Source organism: Brachypodium distachyon, chromosome 2, assembly GCF_000005505.3.
Source record: "Brachypodium distachyon strain Bd21 chromosome 2, Brachypodium_distachyon_v3.0, whole genome shotgun sequence".
Classification (NCBI taxonomy): domain Eukaryota; kingdom Viridiplantae; phylum Streptophyta; class Magnoliopsida; order Poales; family Poaceae; genus Brachypodium; species Brachypodium distachyon.
Genome location: NC_016132.3, coordinates 52,327,022 through 52,351,653, shown reverse-complemented (window position 1 = coordinate 52,351,653; position 24,632 = coordinate 52,327,022). Strand labels below are relative to the sequence as shown.

The window sequence follows — 24,632 nt, the reverse complement described above, 5'->3', positions numbered from 1 at the left end:
GACTTTAGGTGACCGATTTGCGGTCATAGTCATGTATTTTTGTGCACCTTTGGTGCATTGTCTTTCGGTTGGCGTTTTCATTGCGATTGTGCTGCTAGCGGCTGACGATGTTGAGTTGCTCGTTAGTGGTGTCTTCAAGTTCTGAGTCGTACTTGTATTGTAAATAGGAGATTATACTAACACCTTCAAAAATATTTAGGGGAAAATAATTGAATTCTGGTGGCATGTGCAAAAGCTGGTGTGGATTAAATTCTCGCTACATGTGCGAAAGCTGTTGTGAATTAAATTTTGTTGAGTTTCTCGTGAGTGGTGTCTTAAAATTTTGGGTCTTCATGTGTCTTTAAACAACTTGACCGGGATTTTGTTGTCGCATCGCTGATTTTGATGGCTTGTTGGGTCTATCTTTTTATCAGTTGCTTTGATGGTTGTTGTGTTGCGCATATGCTATTGATGGGCCTTAAACCAATGCGAAATCAAGATTGGTTTATATTCCCAATTGGTGCGAATTCAATTGGCCTCAAGTAGAATTGCGCTAGCAAGGGACCATGCATACATGGTCCTTAGAGCAGGTCCAATCGTATGTTCTGCCCTCAACAATATGTGATCTGCCCGGACACATGTCACGTTGCAATAGGTTTGTCAATCGACGTGATGCTTATACATAGAACTTCCTTATACATCCTGATGGAGATATTGAATTGTTTTATTTACATATAAGACGTCCTTTCCTAATAAATCCCAATGGAGATATTGGATTATTTTCTTTGCATATAAAAGGTCAGGACACTGGAACTAACTTTAGTTAGCACTTTAAGCTAATCTGTGTATTCTCACGCGCGAAATCTGATTGACAGATGATTCGCTATGGAGTATGACCAGGTATGTGAGATTCAATCGGTCTGTCAGCTGTTTAGGTGTTCAGACCGAAAGTTTCTAATACCTAATTCTAACCTTAAAATCTAAAATCAGCGTTAGATATATTTTAACCTTTGTGGACTAACATGATGGCTTCTTGTCCTTTTATTTTAATCATATAGTATATTCACAATTGGTTACTATTCCAGTTTGGTTTCCTATACTCCATGCGATCAGATCAAATTGATTAGTTTCTAACAATTTTAGACCCTGCGTTAACTTTTGCAATATGTGGACCATTGAATTTCTATTGCTTAATTGGTATATTGCAAAGTAAAAAAAATCAAATTAGTACTGTTTTAGAAATCTGAGTCTCAGGCAACCATGCTACGGAAGTTGTGTGTGCATTACAAAGACGAACAGAGGCATGCAGGTGTTCATGGTTTGGACTTACTCAGTATTGCGGATTGGTTTCCCGATCATTGATTTATTTTTACCGTCCTCAGATCTGGTTGCTTTCTTATCCCTTCTATATTATGCTACAATAAATTTGAACCCTACGATAACTTTTGCAAAATCTGGACCGTAGAATTTCTGCTACTTTAATTATTATATTGACCCGGAGTAGAATGCCAGCCTCGAGTAAGATTTCAGTTTGGTCTACTGACAATCCAGCATCAGGAGTTCAGGAGAACCGCCGAAGTCCGGGCCTGAACCTCAGGTTCTGCAGAACTCACGGGATCCCGATCTTCGCACAGTTGATGATTGGTCTCCAATGAGAGCATCCATAATCTCTTCTATCAGTCCAGCGCTGCAGATGCAGTTAAGCACTGGAGGATAGTACTCCGTAGTATAGTATCAGTCACCAAGAGTGTTCCAGTAAGTACTGAAGATCTCGAGCCAAATCTTCCTTGGGGGCTCAAGTTAGCAACCAAGTGACAAACTAATGCCTACCCTTCACAGTGAGCACCAAATTCTTCACCAGTAATCTTTGCAGGAGCAAGCTCCATCCTCAAAGCGATGAAAGCGGCTCGCATCCCTGACGAGAAACACCCGGTTGGCAATTGCAGAAACCGTCTTTAGGAATGAGTGGCAGTTCCCGCATACCCTTAGGTTCTTGATAACCGCAATCTCACTGCCAACGGTGTTCAGCATACCAAAGGCCACCGCGAGCTTCTCGCTGTGAAAACCAATCAACGGAACAGCGGTCTTCTCTGAGTGCCCCTCGATCATTCTGCCTCCCTGAATTCCCACAGTGCCATCAGTTTTCTCCTTCACCATCTGCTCAAGCTTTAGTACAAGCTCGTAAATCCGCTTTGCCTGTGGATGAGAGTGGTCATCAGCCATGAATAGGTGAACTCTCCCCTTGTGTTCGACATAGCTGCACCCAGGTTCCTTCTTGAGCCCACGCTCCCTCATCATCGCCCGTACCCTCACCACACAATCCAGTTGTCCTGTGTCAGTGTATATGTTCGCCATGAGAACATAGTAGCCCACATTGGTCGGTTCGACCTCAATGACATGCTCAAAAGCCTCCTCCCCTATCTCCACATTCTTATGTATCTTGCACGCCCCAAGAAGGGCACCCCACACGGCACCGTCAGCTGGCATGGGCATCGACGAGATGAGTTCTCGTGCCTCCTTGAGACGGCCAGCCCGTCCAAGGAGGTCCACCATGCAGGTGTAGTGCTCCAGTGTAGGTCGCAGCTGGTAGGCGCTCTCCATTGCAGAGAAGTACTTGCGCCCCTCGTCATACATCCCTGCGTGGCTGCACGCCGATAAGAGGCCAACCATTGCAACATTATCTGGGCGGATGCCTTCTGACACCATCGTCTGGAACAGATTGATAGCGACCTCACCATGCCCATGCATTCCATACCCAGTGATCAGCGCCGTCCATGACACAATGCTCTTCCTGGGCATTTCGTTGAACAGCTGTTGTGCCTGGGGCAAGCAGCCGCAGCGTGCATAGAAGTTGATGAGCGCGTTGCAAAGCTGCACGTTGGTGCGGAAGCCTGGGAGTTTCCCCCGCATGTAGCGTTCCACGCCCAGGCCTACACTGCGTGCCCCGAGGTGAGCGCAGGAGGAGAGCACGCTTACGAGCGTCACGGCATCTGGTTCCACACCATGCCCATCGCAGCCACGCATGCGGCTGTAGAGGTCAAGGGCATCCACCGCGAGACCATTCTGTGAGTGCGCCGAGAGCACCGCGTTCCAAGAGACGAGGTCACGGGAGGCCGCCGGCATCTCGTCAAAAACCTGCCGAGCAAGGGCAGCGCCGCGGCGAGCGTACACAGATATGAGGCAGTTCGCCACGGATGTCTCAGCAGCGAGTCCTGCTCGAGCCGCGAGGGCGTGGAGCTGCGGCACGACGCTCGGAGGAGCGGCTGGGACCAGCGTCAGGAGCGTGACGGCATCGAAGCGGACGCCGGCCACCCGCATGCGGCGGAAGAGGGCGAAGCAGGCAGCCGGGAGTGCATGCAGCGCGCATCCGGAGATTAGGGAGTTGAAGGCAGTGCAGAGCGTGGCGGGAGGCGTGGACGCCAGGGGCATTTCGTCGAGGAGTTGGTGGGCGCAAGGGAGGAGGCCGAGGCGGGAGTAGGAGGAGAGCAGCGCGGAGACGAGGTAAGCGTCGGAGGATGGGAGCAGGCCGCGCTTGGAACCAAGCGCGTGTATCTGGGATACGCCGGAGGGGAGAGATAGCGCCGCGCAGGAGATGACAGTGGCTGGTAGCGCCAGGGCGTGCGGCGGCGGCGAGGGGTCGCCGTCGCGGAGGAGGGCCAGCGCGTCCCGGTGCCTGCCGAGGCGCGTCAGGCTTCGAACCCGCGCGCTCCATGGCTCGGTGGAATTAGCGTCGTCCGCAAAGGCGGCGGCGGCGGCAACGGCGGCGGTTGGAACGGACTTGAGAGGCTCGGTGGCCGTCATGGGCAGGTGCGGAGGTGGAAGGTGTTCAACCATGTGTGTTTGTCGCTGGCATGTGGGCCCGCTATGTCAGGTATCACACACACTAAATCCAATACGTATGTTCTTCCGTCTATGCATATGCAGAAACTGATTTTCCTAATCGAAAACAGTTCGTTGATCATGCCTCGAGAAGGAGCATAAGAGCAGGTACAACAGTTCCCCTAAAGCATCTCCAATACCAAATTTAGGGGAGAAAAGCCTAAAAACGACATCCAGCAGTTTTCCTAAAGCATTCATGATATTTCGGGATCCCCTATCCAGAGATCTTTCTCCCCTACAGATCGGAGAGCCCGATCCCCTCTCCAATCGACCGTGAGGACCAACCGTCCTTCCCTCCCGCCACCACGCGCGCCACCTGCAGGTACTCCCCGCCATCCCTCATTCTCCTTTCTCTCTGTTTTTGTTCGATTTGGGGCAGACGGCAGCGGCGGCCATCAGTGGAGCGGAGAGCGGCGGCCAGCAGGGGATGAGGAGGAGGAGAAAGAGGAGGGGGGGGGGGGGGGCGGCCAGCAAGGGAGTGGAGGACGGCGCCGGACAGCAAGGGATGAGATGGGGGCAGCGTCGGACGGCAAGGGATGAGACGCGGGCTTCGGGACAAGGAGCAGGGGCGGGCGGGCTGCTCGGTGGGGAAGAAAGGAGAGGGAGCAGAGAGGGAGAGGGAGAAAGAGGTAAAGAAATAAGGGGAGAGGGAGAAAGAGATGAGAAATAGAGGGAGAGATGAAATTGCTGCAAATTGTTGTTCAATTTCAGTCAAATTTGGATTTGGAATTATGTGCTGCGATCTGAACTAAAATCTAAATAAAGTAATGAAATTTGGATTTGGAATTATGTGCTGCAATTGTTGTTCAATTTTTGTCAAATTATGTTGGTTTTCAAATGGTGGTTACACAAAATTCTTAAAATATAAGATATGAGAGATCTTTTACGGGAACTGCTGGAGTTGGGCAAATTTTTGGGAAAAATATTTTTAGGGGAGTTTCCCATTTTGAGATATAGGGGAGATATTTTAGGAAAACTGCTGGACTTGCCCTTATGTCGTGTGCTTGTCCAATCTCAAAAAAGTCTCGATTTATTTTAATTTTTGAAATGGCATATTTACGGAATCCTCATAAGTAGGATCAAACCTTATTCCATCTTAATAAGATTATTCTTTCTCGTTCTTAAGCAAGCCCTCAAGAGGCCCTCGAGAGGGCTTAGTTGATCATGATTTTGGTTATCTCTTGTTATTTTCTTTTTGAATGTTTCGAGAACGATATCTATTCTGCCCACTCAGGACATGTACAATGGTCATATAGCGATGTCACACATTTTAATTGACGCTAATGCGAGATAATTAAATAAATGTTTGCCTTCTCTTAATCCTCTTCACAAGAAAGATGATACAATTTTCTTATTTTACTAGATTCCACCTTTTTTATCACACATTTTCTTAACATAGCTTCACTGACAGGTCACGAGTTTATTAGTCTATATCTCTATTATCGAAAAACAAACTACTCCTATAAACAATGCATATTTTCTAAGTTCTAACAGGGACTAGTCCTAGTCCAAAAAAGATCTCAGTGTAATAAAAAAAAATTCCCCTTCTTTAGTCCATTTTAGTTTGTGTAATAAAAAAAATTCGAAATGGTGGAAATACCCCGGACTCAGTTTGTACAATAATAAAAATGTACTTTCTCATATCCAATAATAATAACCGGATGGACTACACGTCCCCACAGAACTCCAAAAAAAATCACAGTTTGTGCCCAGTTTTTTAGGACAACCAAACAAGTACACAACTAAACAGAACAAGAAGAAGAATCATTTGTAAATCTTCACAATTCAATTGCTTCTTTCCGCGCCACAAGAAGGGGGGAAAAAAAGGGGGAAAACGAATGCTCAGAGCCTCAGAGGTCATCGCTGTAGCGCCGGCTCCGTAGCACGGAGCTGACGGAGCTGTACCCGAGGACGCGGTGGAGCGGCCCCTCATCGGGCCCCTGCCGCAGCTGCTCGCCGCTCAAACGGCTCCTGGCACTCGCGCGCATGTACTCCTCCGCCGCGGCATCGTCCGCGCCAAAACCAGCAGGCTGCGGCGCCGAGAATATCTTCCTCGGCCCGTCCGTCGAGGCCGAGGAGCCAGGGCCGCCCCTCGCCGGCAGCTTCACTGCCAGCTCCTCCCCGCAGCCGCCGCACTGCAGGATGGCGGATTTTTTCACGGACAGCGCGGACGGCAGCTGCAGCAGTTCCGAGCACTTTTCGCAGGCGACGAACGGCGTGCCGCCTAGTATCGGCCGGCAGAGCAGGTTCCTCGATGTCGACGCCCCGCGCCTGCTGCTTGACAATGCCGACGCCGATGCCGACGCCGGCGCCGATATCGACGCCCCTCGCCTGCTGCCTGACAATGCCGATGCCGACGCCGACACTGACGAGGAGGAGGAGGAAGTGGTGGCGTCCTGGCTGTGGCGCGGGCTGTTGGTGGGCAATGCCTGCGCGAGCTGCGACTCGAGACGGCGCAGGATGCGGGAGTCGCGCCGTGTCACCTTCTGCGCGGCGCTGTCGTTGTTGCAAGACGCGGTCTGCCGGTGCCCAGGCGCACTGGCATTGGCACTGCCGAACCGGGGCGCGCCGGTGCTGGCTCTGAACGGCTCCTCGACGGCGACGATGAGCTTCCGGAGGTTCTCCAGCGCCTGCAGGAGGTCCTGCTGGAACGACGGGTCGGTCAGCGGCGACCCCGCAAGACCAGCGGCGGCAGGGTCCATGGCCGCCTCGAGTTCTTGCGAGCTCAGCGGCGACGCCCGGCGCTGGTAACACGAAGCCGATCTCGTCCTCGGCACGTCGAACTCGGATTCCTCGGCCGGCCTGGGCGCGTCCAGGTCGGCGCTCGACGGCCGCCTGGTCCGCCGCGACGCCGGCCGGAGCTCGCCCACGCGGTTGTGCATCGGCGAGCCGCCGTTTCTTCGTCCAGACCCCGGTTCCTCGTCTCGATCCAGATCGCCGCTCCTTGGGCCGGTCCTGATCACGCCGTATGGCCTGAACTGCGACGACGACGACGCTGACGCGGCCACCGTCTCCCGACTGGTCGGGTCGAAGTCAGAGCTGGGCGGCTCGAGCTCGTCGGAGAAGACGGACATGGTGTCGAAGGAGAGGATCTCGAGCTGCGCGAGCGCGTACTCGTTCTCGTCCGTCGGCTCAGGCTCCTTGCCTGCAACAAAGAAAGAAGACCGCGTCAGCTACCTCCAATTCGCAGCACCGATCCTGCGCCGGAAGCCAAGGCGCCGCGAGTTGTTGATCGGATCCTTTCCTACGTACCTCGGATGGGCGTGCGGCACTTGCTGCAGAGGTAGACGACGGCCTTGGGGTCCTGGTACACCATGGCGCGGCAGTAGGGGCACCGCCCGAACCGCATCTTCACCTGCTCGCTCTGCATATGCTTGCCTGGCTTGATCGTATTCGTCCCCTCGCCAGCTGCAGGGAGAGAGCGTTTGATTGCTGAATGTTCCGAGTAATACATCTAGCATTGGACAAATCATCTCAATATCCCATCTAGAATCCCTGTTATCCTACTCGAAGAACAGGGCAAGAATTCAAAGGAAACGAACCGATCGATAGGCGTACCTCCAAATCCAAATCCTCGGAATCCCCACGGCTGCCTCCTCCGCCTCGCCTCTTTGTCCACTCCTCGCCAAATCGCGAGTCGATGATTAGGAAAAGCAACAACAAGTATAGTAAATCCCCAAGGCTTGGCTTTCCTTCTGCAAACGTGGATCCAGAGAGCAAAGAGCACGACCGAGGGAGCGAGTAGCGGAAAAGTCTTCCTCTCCGGCCCGGCCGTGACAGCGAGGAAGCAGCTAAGCAGAGAAAAGATCAGGGTCCACTGCGATGTGAGGATGAGCTAGAATTCTGTCGACGATAATTAAGAGGAGGCCACTGCTGTTATTAGGAGCCGGCGCTGGAGCGCGGATTGCTGCTTCCAACCCCCCCGTTGACGTACGTACGCGGTGAGTTGGGAAGAACTGACATGGTAGGTGCACCGTGCACGGGCGCTGAAAGCGAAGAACGAGCGACCCGGTCTGGCCTGCGAGCGCTCCCTGCAGAATGTTTTCCTCGCCTCTTCTTGCTTCTCCAAAGTCCTAACCGCTTCTTCTCGAATTTTCCACAGCTAATTTCTCCAATGGATTTCACGGTTGAGCTGTTCCATGCTTACGTACGGCAAGAGCTCGACGTAGGTTTGGTCGGGAAAAAATGTAATCAGTCTGTAAACTGTCAAGCATTTGATTTGGGTCTGTTCACCCGTGTTCCCAGCTATGCATTGACGTCAAAAGGGAAGGAAGGACCAGGAAGCGTGTTGCTGTCTGGGTACGTTAATTATTTATGCACTATATATATAACCAGGCTCGCGGGAGCTGAGACCGTGTTTTTGCTCCACGCGTTCCCAATGCTTTTGGACGCTTTCTCTTTTGCCTCACATGTGTTAATAGCTGAAAACGTACGAACATCCTCCAAACAAGTAATAGTTGGATTTTTGTAGAGCTTCTTGTTCACACCAGGAAAGGGAATTTAGTCGTCGTGTGGTGCCTAACGAAAGTACTAATATACGGCGCATGCCTGGACTGCCTCGAGGTCAACTCATGATTATTCTCGACTCTTTTTTCATGTGTCTTCTTGTCACCTTCTGTTTCATGACTGCCGAGTAGAACTGAGCAAACAGTGAGTTGAGCTCAAGGCATGTCAAAGTGCCAAACCGTTGGGCTGCTGCAGTGTTGCCCATACCCGAATGTACAAGAAAGTCGCCAGTCATCTCAAGTGTTCCGTTCAGTGCACTATTCCTCGGTATGCTGTCTGATCATCAGTGACAAAATAGGCAAGCATTGAGAAACTTCTATGCTCTCACTATAAATATCTGTGTATGTCGAGGAAATTACACTTGCTGCGGTTGGAGCAAGGGGAAGAGCCCGACGGGAACCTGGCCGGAGAGTCCCCCAGAATCTATCGCTCTGCGTATTTAGGTGCCATGACAAAGTGTGTCGCCAGAAAATATCTTTTTTTTTATGGAAAAGCCAGAAAATATCTTGAACACACAATTATAAAGAAACACGTGGCCTCGGAATCTATTGCTCTGCATATTGAAGTGCTATGCCAAAGTGTGTTGCCAGAAAGGATTTTGAACAGAAAATATATTATAAAGAAAAAATGTGGCCCATGCAGGTCTCGAACCTGCGACCTTCGCGTTATTAGCACGACGCTCTAACCAGCTGAGCTAATAGGCCTTTTGTCGAAGTTTCGACTTATTAAATTTCATTTACAAAGCAAAATGTCACCAGATTACACCAGGAACAGAATATTTGCCAGCAAGTGCTGTTACAGAGTGTTACCAGTAGTCCAGTACCAGATTACACCTTGTTGAGGTAGGATCGTTGGAGCTGGCTAGGGTGGCCAGCAAAGCTCATGTCGGTGAGAAAAAAAAAGGCACATATGTTCCAGATTCCAGTAGGGCCGACTGCCCAGGACGCTGGCGTCCTTGATCTTGTCAATGCCAGTTAAGTTAGTGCCTCGCTTAAACTTTGTAGAACAGGTTATACACCACATCCTAAGGCCAAGAATTCCGTTGAGAACCCGTTTTTAGGTTCTGATGATGAATCCTTGGTCGATACTATGATCTAGTCTAGTAACATAAGTAGTCAGAGGAGACGAAACACTGGGGGACACGCAAACCACGCCAGGTGGGCACGGAACAAACATCCAAGACCATGGGCACCATTTACAGAATAATATCATCATCAACACTAGCATAGTTATAATCATATGTCGATTTCATTATCAACTTTGGCAATGATATGTTGATGTTTGACTACGACTCGATCCTACATGGATCGAGGACACACATGCGACCGGCAAGAAATCAAAGAAAATGATGGCCCAGAAATAGTTTTTCGGGGCGGTGACACAATCTTCTGCATGCAAGCAGCGGATATGAGCATGGGACTGGACCTCATCCCATGGCATACTTCTGCGTCCAGCTGCGGGCTGTTGTCTCGTACTTGGACCGATCCGTCTTGTACATGTGGGCGATCTCAGGGACAAGAGGGTCGTCTGGGTTGGGATCGGTAAGCAGGGAGCAGATTGAAAGCAAAACCTGGTGCGAGTAATAAGACTGAAGTTAGTGGTGCAGGTCAACAAACGTAACTGTAGATTAGTAGATCTCAAAGAGAGGGTGGTTCCATGCTTCTATACTAACTGAAGGTGTTCATGCAAATGTAGAGTTTTTAGGAGGATATGCACAAATTTAGGCAAAAACAGTAGCTTCACTTAATATTCACCTAATAATGTGACAACATAAACATGAAATAACACCATTTCCATGTCTTCTTGGTTATAACTTCTAAATGTGTGCATTGGATAATAAATTCTGACTCAACCAAAAGATTATTCAAAAGGCGTACACTATTATGCTATTAGAAGATGGCAAACAATTGCCGAACTTCCGAGTGCATCAAATATCATCAATCATACAGTTATTATTATTATAACGATATAATGAAGCAACGCGAGTGGTAGCTAATCAAGAAGATGAATGTGTCGGGCATTTAAACAATTCCTTTCCTGTATACATCATAAAGGGGTGAAGTGTTGTAAGAGCACCTTAGAGATTGTCAAAGCAGGACTCCATTGCTCCTTGAGAATGTCGAGGCATATGCTTCCATTGCTATTGATGTTCGGATGGAAGACTTTTGTCTTGAAAGACACCTGAAAGAGGAGACAGTTTAGAACCCAAAAAAGAGACCCATACAGAAAAGGCAAGATTAAATAACCAAGAGGTACATTCATAAAGTGGAACTCCATACAAATATATGTGAAAAGACAAAACAAAAATAGCAAGGCAACAAAATAGTGAAAACATGAGCTGCCATATTCAGTTGATCCTTGATATCACAGGGATAAACATAAACCACAGCATCACACAAACAAACACTGATGCATCCATGAAACATGGAGAGGGGGGCAATATTTACACAATCCATCCTTCAATAAACATGACAAACATGCAAGGAGTTTTTTTGCTCTGGAAAATGCTTCACTGCTAACCTTTGGAGGCTTGAAGGGGTAGTCCGGTGGGAAATGGATATTCACTAAGAAAACACCTCCAGCATAGGGACTATCAGGGGGTCCCATAATGGTTGCCTGCCAATGGAACATATCCTCACCAGCAGGACCTAAATAAATAGAAACCTATAATCCATAAATGCTCCTGTGCACAAGCAGCAAGGGCAAGCAGCACCATAGTACAATCTTAATCACTGATTATAGAAGAACTGATGATCCATTGCAGTGATTGTTGTTCATAACTCATTAAGCAAAAACAAAATGGATAAATTCAAAAGGATGATACATTTATCAGGGGACCAAGGCCTCAAGATGAATTTCCCCGAGAATTGTAACAGAAATAATTGACAGCGAAGGTAAAAATAATTAAGCGCAGAACAAGTTCCAATAGCATGCTAAAGGGTACCATTAATTATCACCCTGTAATTCCAGCAAAGATGGAGAGGAGGATAACGACCCACAAAGTTCACATAACCGCTTTACATATTAATTTTGAGATATACACATTGTGCCTATGGATCATAGTAGAACTGATAAATCTGGCTCATACCTGCACTGCATGATGTCGGAGGATCTTTCTGCAGGTCCTTTAGTTCCTTGAGGATACGTTTTGAAGCCATGATAAGCTCCTGCTTTGATTGCATTTGTGTATTTGTGAGAACGGGTAATAAGCAATTATAGAATTTAAAACATGTTTTGGTAACTTACAATGAATTGACAGCATTTTACACAAAAGGCAAAACAATTTTCCTCTTATAACTATCAAGGGCCAGTTCTTTTCGGCTTCCTGGAGCGGTTTCTCTGAGAAGCTGCCCTCCCCCAGCTTTGTGGAGAAGCCACATCCCAAATTTAGCTAGATTTCCAAAATAGATTAGGCCAAACTATTTAGGAAGTCTAATCAAATTTTGGATGCGGCTTCTCCAAGAAGCTGGGTGAGGGCAGCTTCTCAGAGAAGCCGGGTCTAGAAGCTGAAAAGAACGCACCCTAAGCCTGGCATTGAAGTAACTTCACTACTGACTCATCCAAAATAATCTACATCCAAATTCAACTTCTATGGACTGACAACATTCACCCAAATCTTGACCTTTTTCAACAAAAATTAATAAGCACTGGGTATTTGAGTCTCCAGTCATGGTCTGTATAACCAATAAAGCTAAAAGGTAACATAAAGTACTGATGCAATAACTCATATTTGTTTTCTTATCGCAACACAACCAAGTAAATATAGAGCTGGCAAAAAAAATGATAAATCCATACCATGGTAAATAATTTAATATAATGAAGTTATCAAATCTTTTTCTTCGAATACAGTAAAAGCTGACAAAAAAATCATAAAAAGCAAAGCGAACCATTGAAGCCCAAAAAACTATGCACGCATGATAATTTGGGCCAATGCTTCGCCCCAACCAAGTACCAAGCCTTTGCCTCGTCTTTGATTTTAGCAACTCGTACTTGGACAGTTCCTGTGAACTATATCTTGTAAGCAGGCCCATGGAGCATTGCTAAGGGGAGTGAGACCCCAGGCGATGCTGTGGGTAATCCCCAGGCAGGCAGAGCATGGTCACACTAAAACAAGTCCAAAATTCAACGAGCTATGTGACAAGATAGCTGGAGGCGTTCGGGCAAAATCGAGGTTGCACAGCACAGTCAAGCATGGTTACAAAGGCCATTGGCGAGATTTCAGCCCTTACTGACCTTACATCATGATTAGTAAACATTGTATCAACCCCTACTGCTGCTAAATCAGATTAACAAGTGAGGCATATAATAGATCAACCCCACAGGTTCAGACTCTTCAGAGTACTTATGAGAGACCACTGGTTACATTAGAAACAACGGTATTCTCACACGGAAAAAACAACTAGCATACATAAACGCACACAAGGTTGGAGAAATAACAAAATCCATCGCTTCTATATCCCGCGACCGAGCGATGCTAACGAATCACATCACACAACAGATCGATGCCAACGATCCAAGGGATAGAACAAAGGGCATCAAATCGATGTACGGATCACCACCGAGGCGAACGAAATCTACCGACCACAAGCCCAACCGCGACGAAACAGATTACGGAGTACTAAACTACCAGAAGCGCGTAAATCAATCACACACAGGGAAAGAAGAAAATTTGGGGGGGGGGGGGGGGGGGGGGGATCCAGATCGGGATCAGGCCCGGACATAATCGCGCCGATCTGACGGGATCCAAGGATGGATTTCTATTCTAGAGCGGCAAATGGTGAAGGGGAAAGGCGATGGGATCGGAGACGGAGTGCGACCCGGGAGAAACAGCTCGCTGCCGTGAGGAGAGGGCGGAGGAGGAGGAGGAGAGTGGAGAGGCAGGGGACCAGTACCTCCACAGGCGACGAGGCGCGGCGGACCGACCGCCGGCGGCGACGTGGGGGGCGATGAGGCTGGGCGAGATCTGGTGGGGGAGAGAGTCGCACGAGAGAGTGCTGACAGAGACCCAGGCACAGGCAGGACCAAGCACGCCCGTAGCGACCGTGACGAGATGCGCGCTGCCTGCCTGTCGTGTTCCAGACGCTTTTGCACGGTCGTCGAGCAGCCAGCCTGACTTGACGAGGCCGCCGCGTGATCCTGATCTTACGCCGTTGCTGCCCAAAACGAAGGACCCGGATCCTCTAACGTGAAGAAGAGAAGTCAGAGGTGACTTCCCTTCAGCAAACATACGTTTCCATTATAAACGAACGCCGCCGTGTTCCCTTGTTCTTTTCGTCGCACGCCCGCCGCCTGCTCGCGTGGTCTGCTCGCACCGCTGCCAGGTCCGGGAGGCTGCAGGGGACATCGCGGCGTCGGTGGTGGCGTGAATCGCGACGGCGTCGACACAAATTGCAGTGGCGACGACTAGCGTTGGGCGTCAGGCCGAGTACCGGCAACGCGGGGTTCGGCGGCGCTGGTGCTGGTGCCGCCTCCTCCGGCTTCGGGTGCTCTGCATGCGTCGCCGGCAGCACGTCCTCGCCGTCGAAGTACAGTGCCGCCGCCACACGCGGAGGACGCTAACGAGCCGTCGTCGTTTTGGCCGAACATCCACCGATTCCATTTTCTTCTCTCCGGATGGCGGGCGGCATGCAGGTGCAGGCGGCGGATCAACTCGCGGTGCCGGCGTGCCCGTGTTAGTTGCTGATTTCGTTTTTATTTTATTTTGGAATGAAAACGTCCGTTTGCTGAAGAAAAGTCACCTTCTGACTTCTCTTCTTCACGTTAGAGGATCCGGATCCCAAAACGAAGGCAACAGGTTCCTTTGGCGCGACCGACGAATTCACGTTTGATGGACGCAGAAAATGGCAAGGTAAAATGCCTGGCGATGGGTGGACAAACAGAAGGGAAGTTAAGTTGGATGAATCTCAATCACACTCGGGAAAAACAATGCCGAATTACAGAAGAGCACGAACGCTGTGAAGACCAGATCACAAGACCTACCGGTTTAACCGGAAAGAGAACGACGGCAAGGGACATCATCCCGATCACTAGTTCGCTACTGCCAAAATGGCACAGCAAAAGTTACTTGGAACAAAGAATCATCAGAGATCAACAGGTAAAAGCAAGCGGCTATCAACTTTGCTGAGGCTATTATCTATAAGCAAGTAACTAAGCGACCTAGCTATAGCTACATCTGCTGAACACAAGGGGCGCTATCTTTGTGCCCTCATGGAGGCGCCGGGGCTGTCTCCTCCGGCGGCGTCATCGCCCCCGAGTAGGAGTTCCGGATCTCGGTGATCCTCCCGACCACCTCCTCCATTTTAGGCCGCTGCTCAGGGGGATGGCGACGCACGCCGGACCATCACGCAAGTGCAGCTGAAAAATAACAACAGAAATGTAAGATACCTTTGGTTGAGCCTGTAATTAGAAATCCACCCAACTGATACATACAAAAAAAAACAAGTAAAATTGTACATAACTAATCAGAAATCCACCCAACTGTAATTACACCCTCAATGCACAATACATACCTTTAGAATTTCCACTTTGTTTTGTTCCATTTCTCTGAAATGGCTATCAAAGAAAATATCCTTGGATGGGTCCTCCAAGTCGATCATGGAAAGAAAAAGGAACAAATCAAAAGACAATAAGGAATGCAATTACGAGTTGTGAAATAGGCTATGACTTACCACGGTCAACCTTTGCCAAACGACCTGCTTGAGTAAGCAGCTTGCAGCTGCATCAAGCACATATAACGTTCCACTATGCTGCATACGAAGAATGAAAAACGACTATGAAACAATGAGACTACAAGCTAAATAAAGCAAACAGATGTAAGGAATTGATAATTTATCTTACAACTGTGATGGTGCTAAATTTTCTTCCCCAATAGAATACAGAAGCATGCTTTGATCTCTCTTCCAGAACTTCGCTTATTCTCTTGATCAAACATGAAACACTGCCGATAAAAGAACAATTGTTAATGAAAGAGTCTCACATTGCCTGGTCCTTTACCCCTATCTAAGCATGCATACCTATAAGGGCTATGATGACTAAGGAACTGATCAATTAGTGTCCCTGCAAACACCAGCAGAATACTATGACTAAAGATATTGAAAAAATATGCATAATAAATTAATAACAGAAGACTAGCTATGCTCACCGTTCTCGTCAAGATCCTTCCCTCGGGACTTTTTCTTTTTCTTTAGGGTTTGAAGGAGATCAAAACAGCCTTTGTTCTTAATCGCTCTCTTCAGTTTAACATTCTAACACAAAATAATATAGACAAAACGTTAGATATACTGATAAAAAAAGGAGAGCAAAAGTGAAGGGTAAATGACATTAAGCAAACGACCTCAGGATCCAACACATGCCCATGATAAATTTATACAGTAAGACCTTGTGACAATCTGATATGTTTATTTAACATCCCATCCTTGAAAGTATCAACCCTGCATAATAGTTGAAACTGGACGTTAGGCTATCTAATGTTCAAAACATGTATGCTCTTAAACAAGCTCAAATGCATCGTATAGGCCCCTGAGCTTGCAAGTTGCATATATAGGCTCCTGGGCTTTGTATATTGCATGCATACTTCCCTAACATTGTATTGAGTGTGCCAAATCACCAATGCATAAAAAATAAATTTCATGGCCCAAATCGCCAATGCATAAAAAATACTCCATCCGTTTCATAATTCTTTTCTCAAATTTGCCTAAAAATGGATGTATCTATTCCTAAAAAGCGTCTAGATACATGTAATATTTCTACAAGACTTATGGAACGGAGGGAGTAGATTTCTTGGCAAAAACATGATATTTAAAGTGGCAATCTGTAATCACATTTTGCAATAGTTGAGAACATGCATTGCAGAACAAGGCATTTACACCTACTAATAAAAAACTATTATAAATTTAGATATCTAACCCATCAATAGTTGGTTCCAATACTCTATCTGTCTTGAAACATTTCATCAGGTACGTCGGGATAGCTTCGCGCGTTACCATAACACTGGGATGCGGATTGTTTGCAAAAATTTCCACACATTTTTCAAGCAGTAAATCCTTTGAAACAGTTCCTTGTTGCACCTCCTCATTTTCAAGCTTCAATACGTTGATAAGGATCAGTGCGTTACCTACAAAACAGAAGTCAGTAACTTAAAAATAGAAACTAAGAAACATATGAAAGCAATCAAATGATAGCTTAGCTTACACATGTAAGCAAAAGGTAGATCCCCTTGTTTTGGTACACATAGGATATATGTGCTTCCGCCAAGGTTCTGCACCGGGGGAAGGGAAGACGATGCCATCCTCAGAGCAAGTCCAACAGCCTCCCTAGATGACCCCCTATCCTCAAATTTAGGACTCGCGCCAAGGTTCGTCTTCCTCCCCCTTCCCTCCCTTCCCTGCTGTGTAGTGGCCTCCGGCGGCGTTGATTGGTGGGGCGGCGGATGGGGAAGCCCGCGGTTGTGGCCGAGGGTGGGGATGTCGGCGGCGCTGGGGTCGGGATGGGGAGGCTGTGGCGCTCGGGGTCGGGATGGGGAGGCGCTGGGCGGGATGGGCAGGCAGCGGCGTTGGGGGTCGGGATGGGGAGGCCGGAGGCCGAATCCTGGCCATCGGGCCGACCCGGCATGGCCCGGGCACGAGAAGCCGACGGCCCAGCACGGCACGGGTGGGCACGAAATGAATTCGTGCCGTGCCGGTTAGGCCCACGGGCCTGATCTGCGAAAAAAGCCTGACACGCACTGGTTTCCTGTCTGGCCCGTCGGCAGGAAAGCACGAAGGCCCAAGGCGTGCTGTTTTGGCCCGTTCGGGCTGTTTTGTCCCATCCGTGCTTTTTTTGCCTGTTCCAATTTTGAAGGAAAAAAAATGGAAAAATCAGAAAAATTCGTGCCTCGTGCTGAACGTTTCGAGGGTTTCGTGCCGTGCTGTGCCAATTATTTCGTGCAGGACGTACCCGTGCCGGGCTCGTTCCGTGCTGTGCTGGTCCCGCCTATTCCCGTGCCGTGCCTGTGCCGGCCCATGGGCCGAAATCCTAAGAAAGCCTGGCACGATTTGGCCCGTGCCGTGCCGTGCTATGGACTGTGCTTTTTTCTCGTCTGTTCGTTTTAGCATTTGAGTCTTTTTCATGGTCGATAAAATCTTTCTTTTTATGTCTTGCTAGTTCAATGGTTTGGCAAAAGCACGCGGTGTAATTCCATTGATTTTTGGATTTCGATCGTATCTAAGATTCTTTTTTATCTGAGTTGCTAACTCAATGGTAGAATACTCGGCTTTTAAATGCGACTATGATCTTTTACACATTTGGATGAAGCGCGTCCAAAAAAACTAGGCCGGATGGCCAGGAGGCGTGACGTGGAGGCCGACGGCGTTGCGTTGGTGCAGTGAGGAGGCCGCGAGGTCGATGGCTAATTTGCTTGGGGCTGGGCAGTAAAAGTGGGCGCCCTAGAGGACCTCTCACGCCATCAGAGTGATTCTGGCCTGTTTCTGGCCGTCCGATGCGTCTTTGCTCCCACATGGGCCGCTCATGGGCTGGATGTCTCGGGGGACGCTACTCTGGAAACAAAATCAGAGGCCTCTGGTTCACTTGTATCCGATCCAGGAAGGACATGGTTGTGGTAGCCTGGGCCCTGGTAGGATCTGAATGCTGTGTTCCGTGGCCACCATCTCTCCCCTCGGCACGCACACATGCACGACTGATCTCCCCCGCGGGGCAGCAGCGGAAGAAGAAGAAGCATCACCATCCTCAGGCGGCGGCGAGGATGGGGTCGAACAAGGCGCGGCTGCTCTCCAACAGCTTCTGGTGCTGGCGACGCTGTCCTCCACCCCAATCACCATCGAGGCGAGTATACTAATCAGAGGTCCTTGTTTGTAAGGAACTAATCAAAAGAACTTGGATGTTCATAAATGAAGAGGAGTGAAGAAGAGAAAGGCTAAGGCGTCATTTGATTATTTTGAGTAAAAGATGTTTAAGATGAGAGAATATGAAAAAAATTCTTTATCTGCATATGGTAGAGTTGGTAAACGACGGAACACAGTAATGATAGATTACTTCCAAGATCGATACGCAACACAAAGGATGACTGCGAAATCATTATGATTTGAGTAGTTGTGTATAGCAAAAACGAAGGCAACGGGTTCCTTTGGCGCGACCGACGAATTCACGTTTGATGGACGGAGAAAATGGCAAGGTAAAATGCCTGGCGATGGGTGGACAAACAGAAGGGAAGTTAAGTTGGATGAATCTCAATCACACTCGGGAAAAACAATGCCGAATTACAGAAGAGCACGAACGCTGTGAAGACCAGATCACAAGACCTACCGGTTTAACCGAAAAGAGAACGACGGCAAGGGCCATCATCCCGATCACTAGTTCGCTACTGCCAAAATGGCACAGCAAAAGTTACTTGGAACAAAGAATCATCAGAGATCAACAGGTAAAAGCAAGCGGCTATCAACTTTGCTGAGGCTATTATCTATAAGCATGTAACTAAGCGACCTAGCTATAGCTACATCTGCTGAATACAAGGGGTTATATCTTTGTGCCCTTATGGCGGCGCCAGGGTTGTCTCCTCCGGCGGCGTCATCGCCCCCGAGTAGGAGTTCCGGATCTCGGTGATCCTCCCGACCACCTCCTCCATTTTAGGCCGCTGCTCAGGGGGGATGGCGACACACGCCATCGCGACCTGGAGCAGCTGGACCATCTCGTCTTCGATGTTTGGATGCCTTAACAAGTCCACGTCGAAGACCTCTGCCGTCCACTCTTCTCGGACCACGGACTGCACCCATCTCGGAAGGTCGCCGACGGAATCATCGCGTCCCGGAGACCTGAGAGGGGCTTTCCCAGTTAGCATTTCAAGGAGTAGCACACCGAAGCTGTAGACATCAGACTTCTGGGTTGGCTTCTTCGTCTCCATGACTTCTGGAGCACGATATCCGATAAGCCGCGCAGGAGCAGGTACATTGCTCATGAGCTGTGCCAGGCCAAACTCAGAGGCACAACCGTCGAGGTTCTGCGACAGAAGGATGTTCGATGATTTGAGATTGCCATGGGTGAACTTCCCGCTTCCCTCAGCATGAAGATGAGCGATTCCACGAGCCACACCAAGAGATATCTTTACTCTGGTCTCCCAGTCCAATGGAGCTCTTCCCGTAGTTTTATTCCCTGAAAGTATATTTATAACCATGTCATTTGATAAGTCAACGGACACCATGGACACTCAAGTGCCTCTAAAATAAGCTAAAGCTAGTGCAGGTCAAAGAAGGCTGTTTAATAGTTCAATGCTACAGTGTACAGTAATAATTTCTACAACCAAAGATTCAGAAGAAAAAGAAAGGATTGCTACGAGGAACAAAAGGAAGTTCCCATGCTTCCCTCTATCTGATCTAAGCCAGAAAGTATTGGTGTATCCGTGATTATACAAGAAAAGGCAGCAGCTCAACATAAGTTAACAAACGAAGAAAAGGAGCAATTATTTGGCACGAACATGGACACATAAATGGAAATTATGTACCTCTCTGACTTCAGCGCAGAAGTCTAAACACTAGAATGTCAGAAAGATTAATGAATTTGTGTCAACTAACAAAGATTTAAGTTCACATCAAATTGTGCCACGTAACCCAATTATGGAACTGTTGAAGAGCATGAAAGTGATTTTTTCTTGAACACGCTGGGGGCGTGTCATTTTCATTAAGAAGTACAAGAAGCTTGGCAATGTTAAAGGGTAAATAAATTCATATAGAAAGAGGATTCATTGCTACTCCTTCATTGATAGAAATCGAAGGATTCATCTAAGAGTAACCACAGAAATGAGATGAATTAAACTTTCAGAGAAAATGACATAAAACAAGGATTTGGCATGGTAATTAGTAGTGTGCCACCCTCACTTGCAGCATTCTAGTTCGTTATATAACTGTCAGACTGAATCTAGCTAAAGGTTGAATGTGCTATAGCCTACCAGTGCCCATTAGTCAAGTGACTTGAGTCTTACTTAGCCATTACTTAGCTTGAACCGAGGAATGTGTTGAATAGGTTAGAAGTTCATAAGAGACAAAAGAGAACATACCATGCAAAACAGCGGCAAGGCTACCAGATGGGACATAGTCATACACCAGTAACTTTTCATCCTTGGAGTAATAATAAGCACGCAATGGAACAACATTTTGGTGCTGGCCAATCCTGCCAACTATCTCCATCTGCTGTTCAAAGTCTTTCTTCCCTACCACCACCTCCTTTAACCTCTTGACCACAACTACGGTGCCATCCTCAAGAACAGCCTTGTAGGTAGTCCCATAACTTCCTTTTCCAAGCACTTCAGCTGAAGCTCTCAGCAAATCCTCCAGGTCAAAATTATATGAAGAACCCTCAAAGAACACCAGTTTGTTCCTCTCTGCTTCCTGAACACTACTGCTATAGTCTTCCTTAGGGTTTTCTACCCTTCCACCTGCAATAGCTTTTCCTTTGGACGACGAAGTTGTGGTAGGTTCTGTGTGTTTCTTTCTCTTGAAAATACACACCAAGAGTACGATAATCAAAATGAGCAACAACACCCCTGCTGCAGCAGCAACAGCAATTAGAACACCAGTTCTAATCCTTCTCCAGAAGCTCTTTTTGGTCTTGCTAGGCATTGGTGATGGTGATGTTGGGGAAGGAGAAGGTGCGGTTCCAGGACATGATTCCAATGGAAACCCACATAGAAAAGCATTCCCCAAGAAGGAACTGGCTGGGAATTTCTGCAGGGAAGGTGGTATTGGACCACTGAGGTTGTTGTTGCTCACATTCAAATGCCTCAATTTGGGCAGTTGGAGGTCAGGGATAGGCCCAGAAAGAGAGTTGTTCTGGAGAAGAATTGCAGTAAGTCCAGTGAGATTTTGCACTCTCAATGGGATTTCTCCATCGAAAGTGTTGTAGGACAAATCTAGAAATGTTAAACTGGAAGAAAGGGAAGTTGGTATAATTCCAGACAGGTTATTATGCTGAAGAAAGAGGGAATGAAGAGAAGGAATAGATCCCACATCAGGAGGGAGGTCAACAGTAAGGCGATTGGACCTGAGGCTCAATACCTCCAGGGCATCAAGCTTGCTAAGCGTATCCGAGGGTATGGGGCCAAAGAGCCCTACTGCAGGTAGGCGTAATGTGTGTACACGACTGTTGTCCGGTGTGCATGTCACTCCCACCCAAGAAGTGCAGAGAGGTGTTGTGGAGCTCCAGTTGAGCTTCCTGCCATGGGGCAGTGATGCAGCAAATGCAAGAAGAGCCTGCTTGTCAGAGTTCAGATCAGCACTTTCCGCATGCAGGAGGCATGCAGAAAGAACAGCAGCAGACAAGGCTGCAAGTATAAGATGCTGCATGGTTGAGGTTTTCTGGAATCGAATAGGTTTCAACTTCACAGTCCAAGTTTACAAATCGGCTCTTCACTCTTCTAGCATAAGAGGAAAAACATTAAGTAAGTGGAAGTGTCGAACAAAGCATGGAGGCAATAGTAGATAGTACAGGTAAAAGGAAGGTCTGAAAAACAGGTAAAAAGGAATGAATTCAGAATATGAAACATGAAGCATAAACTTTGCACACAATCAAGGTCCCATTTTAGATCATCCAACGACAGATTCATAGGCCAGCTAAAAAATAGTGTGTGTATATTATATCACAGTTGTTATAAGCTATGAGGGGTTTGACCGTTTGACAGACCAAAATTAGATACATGCACTGTGTTTGGTCATATAAACAATATATAATGTATGTAGGATAATGTTCACGGCTGTTCCAGGACAGCATTTAAGGACTCTCCCATTTGTACCAATATAAATATCTAAGCTAATATTAAGCATAACCAGGAATACCTCTTCATTTTGCACTTTGAAGTGCAACTGGAATCTAATGATGAGCACAAAAGCTGGTGCAAAGCTCATCCATGTATAATAGAACAATCCAGTAGATTGGACCTGGAAAGAAATACTTCCTTGGTGAAGCATTCTATGCTGGGCACCTCATATTTGCCAACTGCTACATAGTAAGCTCCCCTCTATTTCTTATAGGCTCATTTTGTCTCTTCATCTAGTCTCAGACTAGGCCAAAAGACCCACCATCAAGCTGACTGCTCTATTTCGTCTTAAATCTTTTTCAACGGGGGCAGTTGGGATCATTTGCATTATGACAATAGAAAGCCCATCACCTCACATCACAAAGTAGCCGTGATTAATTGATTATCAGTCTCCTTTTTAAAAACCACATTTCCAATTACCCCCAGCTACTGTGTGTAAGCACTGCGCTTAGGATTAGCGAACAAGCATAAAGAAAACAGTGGGCAGATGATGCCAAGACTTTGTTTGAACTAGGCTCCCAGAGCAAAAGTTGCTAGATTCACTTGTGTGAAGGCGATCTCCTTAAGTGTACCACTGTACCAACGTATAGCACCACATTATAGATCACCTAACCTTACATGACACATGCCTGAATCATGTCACCGTTGCGTTCTCAATTTTTAGATGCTTACCAAAAGTAACGGCGTAGGTACCTAAAGGGCAGCACATAGAGATAAAGCTCTCCGATGCAATGAGAGAAAGGAGCTTTAGTCTTCATAGTCTTTTGCAGGGAAGGTGGGGGCTTGCCGGCTGGGATAAATCAATGCGAGTGTTCAACAGACTGAGCTGGGTGAAGTGAATTTAAGTGCATAATTCTGTAAATTAAATTGGAGTAGTAGAGTTTTGCCAGAAAAAGGAATGTAATTGTACAGTACTAGAACTAATCACTTCAGAGATCGAGTAGTCCGGACAAGGTAATCACTTCAGAGATCGAGTAGTCCGGACCAGGTGATCTTGGCACACTCCTCGTACAACCTAACTCTTCCTGCATTAAAAAAACTCATGTTTTCTAAAAACGTTTTACTCTTTACTTCGAAACAAAGTAGCGAGATATTATGCCGAAGCGCAAACGAAACGACGGCTGCAAACTACATTGCCCCAATCGATTCTGTTCCTCAAACAGGGGGGCAAATCCAAGCCCAACTCTCAGTCTCCCCACCAAGCTTCGATCCCCCCGAAGGTTCCCCCTCGTTGCATCCAACAAAGCAAAACGAAGAAACGCAAGGTACCACACAAAGAGAGAAGACCTCCAACCTTTGGCAGGCTGCAAAAATCGAGAAAAGGCCAGGCGCCTCCCTCCCCGGACGCCCGCCTCAAGATCCGACCTTCCGACCAGAGTCACGCGAGGAGCGCACCAATCGAGCGCCGCGGCCAGGGACCAGCCCGATCTGCCCCGGAAGCGGCCGGCATTGCGCCGAGGCGGCGCGGAGAGCTCGGGCCGGAGCGAGCCCACGCAGGTCGCCGGCCCCCCTTCCTCCCTCTCCCCTCGCTGGAGCCTGGCGATCTCCACTGCGCGTCCGCGACTGGGCTGTACTGCTCCCGTGCTTCTCTGCGCGGTGTGTCGGGGGATGTGAGCTGTGACTGGGTTGCTGGTGTGGAGTGGATGCAGGCAGGGGTGAACTGTAGGGAACGGTGGCTTTGGTGCGGGGCCGCGGGGTGTGTTTGTGTGTACAAACAGTGTGTGGCAAATTTGGTGTGTATTCAAGAGAAGCGTGTCAGTGTTCCTGGGGGCGTTTGGTTTGTGACCGATTTACCCCTGAGGATGACTGACCGACGTCGTCGACAGCTACGACCTGCAGTGGATATCGGACCTGACATTTTTATTTGGTTGACATCGGGTTTGTCAGGCCAACATGTGGACCCAAACGTTGCAAAACAGAGAAACGAGATGCTGAGAGCTTTTTTTCTTGGGGTATTCTCCTGCGATAGATTTTTCATGTTTCCTTGCAAACGGAAAACTCTCTTAGCTTTCAAAACAGTCATTTGTTGTATTCCTTTGCTGCATCAATGTAATATTTTGTTCGTTCTGAAACAAGTGACTTACATTTGTATAAAAATCTATATAAATCCAAGTCACTTATTTTTGATTAGAAGGAGTACAACAAATGAGTTTAAATATATCCTTGGTCTTTGCATCCAAGATGAACACAACTCCAATTAACCAAATCAAAGATTAGAATGAAAGTATAAAAAGAGCATCTCATGTCAATCTGTAAACTAGAAGGTCATCCATGCTGGGGTAACACCTCCTGGGCCCCTCGCTCCGATATACTCTCTCCTTTTTCACAAAGGTTAGCATATATGATTTCGTTAAAATAAAACTTTAACCAAGAATTATTTCATTAATATGTAATGGTAATTTATATGATAGAAAATTACAATAATTAGGAAAAGCTTTTGAAAATGAATCTGCTGATATATATTTCATGT

General features: G+C 47.7%; 4 protein-coding genes and 1 non-coding gene across 9 annotated transcripts; all 5 read right to left on the bottom strand.

Annotated features, from left to right (window-relative positions):
• Positions 1-1,298: 1,298 nt before the first annotated feature.
• LOC100836139 (putative pentatricopeptide repeat-containing protein At3g11460, mitochondrial) lies at positions 1,299-3,857 on the bottom strand. Its single transcript, XM_003567178.4, has one exon. The coding sequence runs from the start codon at positions 3,811-3,813 to the stop codon at positions 1,834-1,836; it is 1,980 nt and encodes a 659-aa protein (XP_003567226.2). The 5' UTR covers positions 3,814-3,857; the 3' UTR covers positions 1,299-1,833.
• A 1,611-nt stretch (positions 3,858-5,468) lies between these two features.
• On the bottom strand, positions 5,469-8,107 carry LOC100835835. Of its 2 annotated transcripts, none has more exons than XM_010234190.3 (3): positions 7,417-8,107; positions 7,111-7,312; positions 5,469-7,003 (listed from the first exon to the last, which is right to left on the bottom strand). In XM_010234190.3, exons 2-3 carry the CDS (start codon positions 7,310-7,312, stop codon positions 5,709-5,711), a joined length of 1,497 nt encoding a protein of 498 aa, XP_010232492.1. In that variant the 5' UTR covers positions 7,417-8,107; the 3' UTR covers positions 5,469-5,708. The 2 variants fall into 2 exon arrangements, with proteins under 2 accessions (XP_010232492.1, XP_003567225.1); XM_003567177.4 differs by having other exon boundaries at positions 7,111-7,266; positions 7,417-8,105.
• An 887-nt stretch (positions 8,108-8,994) lies between these two features.
• On the bottom strand, positions 8,995-9,068 carry TRNAI-AAU. Its single transcript has one exon. It is a non-coding gene; the product is annotated as a tRNA-Ile (tRNA).
• A 467-nt stretch (positions 9,069-9,535) lies between these two features.
• On the bottom strand, positions 9,536-13,443 carry LOC100838161 (ubiquitin-conjugating enzyme E2-17 kDa). Of its 2 annotated transcripts, XM_003564442.2 has the most exons (5): positions 13,257-13,443; positions 11,453-11,531; positions 10,885-11,012; positions 10,441-10,545; positions 9,536-9,934 (listed from the first exon to the last, which is right to left on the bottom strand). In XM_003564442.2, the coding sequence occupies exons 2-5, from the start codon at positions 11,520-11,522 to the stop codon at positions 9,791-9,793; spliced, it is 447 nt and encodes a 148-aa protein (XP_003564490.1). In that variant the 5' UTR covers positions 11,523-11,531; positions 13,257-13,443; the 3' UTR covers positions 9,536-9,790. The 2 variants fall into 2 exon arrangements, with proteins under 2 accessions (XP_003564490.1, XP_014754699.1); XM_014899213.2 differs by lacking the exon at positions 13,257-13,443 and having other exon boundaries at positions 11,453-11,550.
• Positions 13,444-14,276: 833 nt separating this feature from the next.
• On the bottom strand, positions 14,277-23,851 carry LOC100838882 (probable inactive receptor kinase At5g58300). Of its 3 annotated transcripts, XM_014899212.2 has the most exons (4): positions 23,457-23,851; positions 20,408-21,763; positions 18,971-19,506; positions 14,277-14,650 (listed from the first exon to the last, which is right to left on the bottom strand). In XM_014899212.2, exons 2-4 carry the CDS (start codon positions 21,690-21,692, stop codon positions 14,570-14,572), a joined length of 1,902 nt encoding a protein of 633 aa, XP_014754698.1. In that variant the 5' UTR covers positions 21,693-21,763; positions 23,457-23,851; the 3' UTR covers positions 14,277-14,569. The 3 variants fall into 3 exon arrangements, with proteins under 3 accessions (XP_014754698.1, XP_003564492.1, XP_014754697.1); XM_003564444.4 differs by lacking the exon at positions 14,277-14,650 and having other exon boundaries at positions 18,567-19,506; positions 23,457-23,849; XM_014899211.2 differs by lacking the exon at positions 14,277-14,650 and having other exon boundaries at positions 18,567-19,506; positions 20,408-21,760; positions 23,457-23,849.
• Positions 23,852-24,632: the final 781 nt, after the last annotated feature.